The sequence below is a fragment of the Anguilla anguilla genome, chromosome 2 (genome assembly GCF_013347855.1).
Source record: "Anguilla anguilla isolate fAngAng1 chromosome 2, fAngAng1.pri, whole genome shotgun sequence".
Classification (NCBI taxonomy): Eukaryota; Metazoa; Chordata; class Actinopteri; order Anguilliformes; family Anguillidae; genus Anguilla; species Anguilla anguilla.
Window position 1 is genome coordinate 11,146,175 of NC_049202.1, and position 7,623 is coordinate 11,153,797.

General features: G+C 37.8%; 1 protein-coding gene across 1 annotated transcript; it reads right to left on the reverse strand.

Annotated features, from left to right (window-relative positions):
• Nucleotides 1-5,822: 5,822 nt before the first annotated feature.
• On the reverse strand, nucleotides 5,823-7,623 carry LOC118221829 (interferon-induced protein with tetratricopeptide repeats 5-like). Its single transcript, XM_035407227.1, has one exon. It carries the CDS (start codon nucleotides 7,621-7,623, stop codon nucleotides 6,400-6,402), a length of 1,224 nt encoding a protein of 407 aa, XP_035263118.1. The 3' UTR covers nucleotides 5,823-6,399.

A 7,623-nucleotide genomic window follows, 5' to 3' on the forward strand; every position in this document is an offset into this window, starting at 1 on the left:
ATGAATTTGTGTGTCATTAATGGCATTTTTTTCACTTAATATATATTTACACCACTGATAATGTTTCTCATGAGTACTGTATGTTTGTCTGGTATGACACTTCTGACATTTGGTGGTATGACAATACAAGTATATATACCGCAGTCAAATTCCCAGTGTTAATTCAATAGGGACCTGTAAGTATTCTGTAAGAATTGATTACATGCTGAATATTTCAGTATTTATTGGGCCCAACATTTATCTTCTATATTTACAGTATGTATGTCAAAAATCAAAATCACACGACACGTTGCCCTTGGCAATCTTAAGGATTCACCTCGAAATCAAGAGAGCACTTCTTTTTAGCTCTGCACAAACTAACGCGATTAATGCCGCGGTTTCCTAAGCGCGATGGATTTATACCCGTTGTCGGCGTGTAGCCATATGGCATGAAACCGAAACTTAATCGCTGCTTCCAAGTTTCGTTTTAAAATAAGTGCAACCTGGACCCGTAAAATGAACTAAAACGAAACGTAGTTTTATAATGAATGCAACGCCTTTATTGGAAATGAGAGTTTCTATTTCTTTGAAAATTGCTTGAGGAAAGGATATTTTTGTGAAGAAATATATAAAAATGTTTATCTGATTTCACGACGTCTGAATATAATGATGCTACTGGGATTTGGTGATATGTATATGTGTATAATTAGGCAATTATGCTAACTTAAATAAACCCATAAATCCCGTTTTTATGGCAAAACAAACAACACGAACACAGAAACGTTTAACTTAAGCTGAATATATATATATATATATATATATATATACAGACACACACACACACACACACACACATAGTTTTTCCTGCATTTGTGATGCAGTTTGACGACAGCCTCTTTTGCACTATGTATTTGTTATTCAATGAACTAATAAAAATGAAATAAATTTAAATGAATTATTTCCTACATGAAGTTAAAAAAAAAAACCCACAGTATCTATACCCGCTTATTCCCTGTGATGGTCGAGGGCGGTGCTGATGCCTTTCCCAGCGTGCATTGCACAAGATACACCTTAGACTGGTCACCTATCAGATCACATCATGCACATGTACAGTACTAGTCTCCAATTAACCTACCTGCATGTGTTTGGACTGTGGGAGGAAGCCCAGGTGGACATGGGGAGAATGCAGACTCCACACAGAAAGGCCCTGGCTGGGATTCAAACTCAAAAATTATAAAAATATTTTTACAAAATCATTTGGAGAGCTGAAATAACCCAAACCGGGGAACAGAGTGCCCAGGTGTAGGCCTATCTATTTGGTATGCTACCGTCATATTCTATTTTTTTTTTTTTAATCGATTTATTGTTCTATATTCAATCTTTAACAATTAATTAATTATTTATTTATTTTTATATAACTATTGTATTCATGCAGACATGGTATTGTAATTTTAAACTAGTACGAAATTGACCGGAAACTAATATGATGTTCATTGTTTTAGTTGGGGAAAAAATTAAATGTTACAATGACTCATGAAAATGAAAATCATGCGTGAAGAGACGTTCTTCCGAGATGGAGAGCTTACCCATTGTGGCCACAAGATGGACCACACTCCTGACAAAGGAAAAAAATGTTTTCAAGTGACTCGTGCCTTGACTACTTCTACCAGTCACAATTCCTCATTCTTATTTGAAAGGTTCTTAAGCAAGAATGTTTTTAAGCAAAGATTTAAACTGTACTTTTTAAATTTTAGAGGCTACAGTGATTGTATCCTGTCATGACATAGTACTATAACTAACTTGTAAGCTTACAAAATAATAAAAGAAAAAACAAATAATTTCTAGCTTCTTTAAAACTCTTTCTTACTATTGACTTAAATAGCAAAAGTAAAAAAGCAACTTTCTGCCAATAAACAGAGACCCCCGGAGATAGGGGGGAGGTTGTAGGCTACCCTCCATACTAACCTGTTCAGCCAGTAAAGTCACAGTAAAGAGTATCAGTACATGAAATGCCATCACCAAGCAAACATTCCAGGGCCAGAGGGAATTAATGGAGAAGGGATCTTAAAAAGATTTCTGCACAAATATTCTGGACACTAGTGCATTTGTGTCCATTGGTAATATTAACAATTCACAAGTATACAGTGTTGACTGTAATCCTATTACTACTCTTAAATTTACTGAATCCCTAAAAATTTTTTCTCATTGTTCACAATAATCATTGAAATGTGGAAAATGAAACATACTTTATTTTAACACATTTACCTGGAAATTATTGTGGAAACGGTCCCAAGGGACATGCACATGCTTGTACAACAATAAAGATGAGCAGACTAAGTGCTCTGTAATTGTATTCAGGGCTCTGTGAAGCTGAGTGTTACTGTGTCAGAGCCAATATGTACATTCCTGTCAGAAAGTTGTGCATGTGTAAAATTGATAACTTTGCACCTTTACACCACTGTTATGGTAAATTCAGTCTCTCTCTCATCCAGGTGTAACACCGAAACGTGTGCTACATGGTGGCGGTGGGCATGGAGGGGCTGTGCTGCCTCTTCATCCCGCTGCTGCGGAGTTTCCCCCTGCTCCTGCCTTTCTCCATGCTCTACGGCTACTTTGATGGGGCCTACGTGGCCCTGATACCTGTCAGAATCTCGTACCTGTACTGCGAGTCATCTGTTTCCTCTATGCCATACCTTACCTCTTCTGTCCACCAATCACAGGTCAGTGTTCTGTACTTTGACCAATAAGACAACACCATAGATGCTTAAATGATGTCGTGTGCTGGGTTTTTTTTTTCTTTTTTACATACTGTATATATCATATCACCTTACACCTTATCTTTTTTATATATTTTGGGAGTGGCCAAGTCAAAGTCCTGACTTGAACCCGATAGAGATACAAGCAATTCATGCCCCAAAACCTAACAATATGTTTAAGTTAAAGCAGTTCAGAAAAGAAGAGTCTGCTAAAATTTCTCCACAGCAACATGAAAGACTGAAATCAAATTATAGGAAGTGTTTGGTTGCGGTTATTGCTGCTAAAGGTGGTGAAACCAGTTATTAAGTTTAAGGGGGAAATTACTTTTTCACATGGGTGCTATGGGTGTTAGATAACTTTTTCATAAAATAAATGAAATAATATTTTTTAAAAATGTGTTTTGTGTTTACTCGAGATGCGAGATCTCAAACCATTCAGTGTGAAAAATATGCAAAAATAGAGGAGACCAGGAAGAGGAAAAATACTTTTTCACAACGTGAACGTTGTTGATATTTGTTAATATTTTTTAAACGTAAAAATGTTACCTAGTGCAACATGTAAAGAAATACATCAAGAGTGAAAATTTCATTAATATAAGTTTTTATTAATTACCAAAATAGCAAATGCAATAGAAAGCAACAGCAAACAAATGATTACCACTAGCAGCCAATAAGCCAATTTAAAAATCCATATTTCAAATTAGTCTCATTATTTTTGTCTCATATCATATACAATAAGTGCTTTCTTTCGAAGAATAATTACAATAAAAGTATTTTAACATTTTTTTTAAAAGCCCAACATGTTTTGCATGACATACAGTACATAATAATAATTATAACAACAATAATGATTACATACAGGAATTTAGCAGACATTCTTATCCAGAGTGACTTACACAACATTTTATTTAGCACTGACATTGCATCCATTTATACAGTTGGATATATACTGAAGCAATGCAGGTAAAGTACCTTGCTCAAGGGTACAACAGCAGCGTTGTTTCTGGGAATCAAAACCGTGACCTTTAGGTCACAAGACCAGCTCTTTATTTTAGTAATAATGCAAGTGGAAAAGCAAGCTCCAGCTCCAAACTCTAAAAGAGCCTCAGGCTGTAATTTAAAAGTTTATTTAAAATTAAATTAAAGCAATAATAGTGGATATCATTGCAGAGACAGGCGGAGATCACACAGAGCAGTTAGGTACTCCTCCTCTGTCAGACTCCAAATTGACAGAGACATGATCCTCATGTTTGGAAAATTATTGTGGTAGGGAGCCACACACGCAAAGCAATTTATTTGTTGTGTCCCTCCCCCAATTTACAGTTGGGGTAGAGTGTGAGAAAATATTGAATGTTTAGAATGTTTTGAAATAACATTGTTCCCGCAAGACATTGTGTAGTTTCACACATTACAGAGGGTAAGGATTGCAGGAAAATCAGTCGTAGACAGGTTCTTGGTGCTTGAAATGTAACAATGTTACAACCTTGTCTGTGTGTGTGTAGTTTCAGGTCATGGTTCTGTGTTCCTGTCTGTGTTTCCCTTGTTGGGCCGCCAGATGGGAGCACTTCTGTTTTGTGCCCTGCTTGTACCATGTTTAATTGTATTATTGTTTTCAATTGTTCAATTATTGGTTCTTGGTTGTCTCGTTTTCCCTTCCCTCTCTGTGGCCTGATTGTGTATTGTGCCCTGCTGTGTCTCGTCAGTGTCTTGTCTATTTAAGTTCCCTTCTCCCGGACTCAGGTGCTGGATCCTTGGTTGTGTCTGGTTGTGTCTTGTCGCGTGTGCTTCTGCGCATGTTCCTGCCCTTGTTTGGTTTTCCACGTGCTTTTGGACTTTTGGATGTTCTGTGGTACCTGTGTTTTGTACATTTACTTTGTGTTTTTATTTTTTTTTTTTGAAACATGTTGCAAATCTAAAGGACAAACCATATATATACACACACATATCGAACGCACAGGTAGGAGGAAGACGGAGTGAAGATACACAGCAAACCTTTTTATTTCATTTTTACCACGTTGACTTGTTTTCACCAACAAGTTCCACACTTACATGACCCGAACACCACATGTGCAATATAAATGTGTAGGGGGGTGCACAGTGTGCACTCCATAAAAATGTCTTCTTTTACATGTTCTTTGCAGAAAATGAGCCAAGGCCAATGAGTCTCAGGTTGAAAAAATAATTCATTGTATACATTGAAAACGGGTCCCACAGACCGAACACCACTCAAGGGTTAAAGAAGTACCGAAGCGTGTGCTACATGGTGGCGGTGGGCATGGAGGGGCTGTGCTGCCTCTTCATCCCGCTGCTGCGGAGTTTCCCCCTGCTCCTGCCTTTCTCCGTGCTCTACGGCTACTTTGATGGGGCCTACGTGGCCCTGATACCTGTCAGAATCTCGTACCTGTACTGCGAGTCATCTGTTTCCTCTATGCCATACCTTACCTCTTCTGTCCACCAATCACACGTCAGTGTGCTGTACTTTGACCAATAAGACAACACCATAGATGCTTAAACGATGTTGTGTGCTGGGTTTATTTTTCTTTTTTTAACATACTGTATATATCATATCACCTTACACCTTATCCTTTTTACATATTTTGGGAGGGGCCTAGTCAAAGTCCTGACTTGAACCCGAAAGAGATGCAAGCAATTCATGCACCAAAACCATCCAATTTGTCTAAGTTAAAGCAGTTCAGCAACAAAGTGTCGGCTAAAAATTTCTCCACAGCAACATGAAAGACTGAAATCAAATTATAGGAAATGTTTGGTTGCGGTTATTGCTGCTAAAGGTGGTGAAACCAGTTATTAAGTTTAGGGGGGAAATTACTTTTTCACATGGGTGCTATGGGTGTTAGATAACTTTTTCATAAAATAAATGAAATAATCTTTTTTAAAAATGTGTTTTGTGTTTACTCGAGATGCGAGATCTCAAACCATTCAGTGTGAAAAATATGCAAAAATAGAGGAAACCAGGAAGAGGAAAAATACTTTTTCACAACGTGAAAGTTGTTGATATTTGTTAATATTTTTTAAACGTAAAAATGTTTACCTAGTGCAACATGTAAAGAAATACATCAAGAGTGAAAATTTCATTAATATAAGTCTTTATTAATTACCAAAATAGCAAATGCAATAGAAAGCAACAGCAAACAAATGATTACCACTAGCAGCCAATAAGTAAATTTAAAAATCCATATTTCAAATTAGTCTCATCATTTTTGTCTCATATCATATACAATAAGTGCTTTCTTTCGAAGAATAATTACAATAAAAGTATTTTAACATTTTTTTTTAAAGCCCAACATGTTTTGCATGACATACAGTACATAATAATAATTATAACAACAATAATGATTACATACAGGAATTTAGCAGACATTCTTATCCAGAGTGACTTACACAACATTTTATTTAGCACTGACATTGCATCAATTTATACAGTTGGATATATACTGAAGCAATGCAGGTAAAGTACCTTGCTCAAGGGTACAACAGCAGCGTTGTTTCTGGGAATCAAAACCGTGACCTTTAGGTCACAAGACCAGCTCTTTATTTTAGTAATAATACAAGTGGAAAAGCAAGCTCCAGCTCCAAACTCTAAAAGAGCCTCAGGCTGTAATTTAAAAGTTTATTTAAAATTAAATTAAAGCAATAATAGTGGATATCATTGCAGAGACCGGCGGAGATCACACAGAGCAGTGAGGTACTCCTCATTGCCAGGGTCATACAGAATAGCCATCTCATAGCACTCAATGGCCTGGCGTGTGTCACCTCTCATTTGATTAACGTAACCCAGAATCCCAAAGGCTTCGCCATCAATGGGGTTTCTGGAGATTTTATCATTTGCTATCTTTTCAAGTGTTCTTGCACACACATTCCAGTCGAATGTATCATTCTCTAATTGGAGTCCTTTCTTGTAGTACACCACAGCCATAGGCACTGATCTTTCCTTGTAGAGCAGGAAATTTGCATACTTTAAATAGGCTATCTGATGGTACTCGTTTGAATCATTAGCAGCTTCAATTGCTTTTTTAAACATCTCCTCTGCTTTCCTGTTGTCTCTTATTTCCGCATAGACGCATCCTAATTCCACCCTTGCCCAAACAAAGGATGGTTTCAGGGAGATTGCTTGCTCTAGGTGTTGGATTCTCAGCCCTGACAGATCTTCAGTCTCTTCTCTGTTGTTTGCAGTTTTCCCACGATAGCTGAGAGCAAGTTGATAGTGCAAAAAGGATGAATCAGGAGTAATTTCCAGTGCTCTTTTCAGAAGAGCTATGGACTCCTCCACTTTGCCGATTTTCCGATAGAACTTTGCCACATGCTGGATCACGTAGGGTTTGTCGGGATCCAACTTCATGGCCCTTTCCATCAGCTCCTCTGCTTTCTGATACTCTTTATAGTCATTGTGTGTCTGACCCAGCAGAACCATCATGTGAGCATTGTTTGGATCAAGCTCTAAAACCCGCCTCAACTGCCTGCTTGCTGGGGACTCTTCAAAGCTTGTGAGATTGGACTCAGTGCGGTACAGAGCAACAGCATAGCTCTTATTCCATTCTATCTCTTCTGGCTCCAACTCCACTGCCTTCTCAAAGCACTCTTTTGCTTTCTCATTGTATTGGTGAAAGAATTTCATGAATGCGTTGCCTTTCTCCCCATAGGTTTCAGGATGGAGAGCAGAAGGGGATTTTGTAGGAAACTTCTTCTTAATCCCCTCCAGCTTGTCCAGGTAGGTCTGGGATTTTTCATGCTCACCCTTGTGATAATACACCCATGCAAAATTGCCATAGGTGACAATGAGATGCTTCTCACAATTGTCACCATGCTGCTTTCTGATCTGCTTTTCAGCCTTTGCCAAGTCTACTCGTGCTTCCTCAAGGAGAAATTGCAT

Coding starts and splice junctions, on each gene's coding strand:
- LOC118221829 (XM_035407227.1), bottom strand. CDS start 7,623: ATGCAATTTCTCCTTGAGGAAGCACGAGTAGACTTGGCAAAGGCTGAA.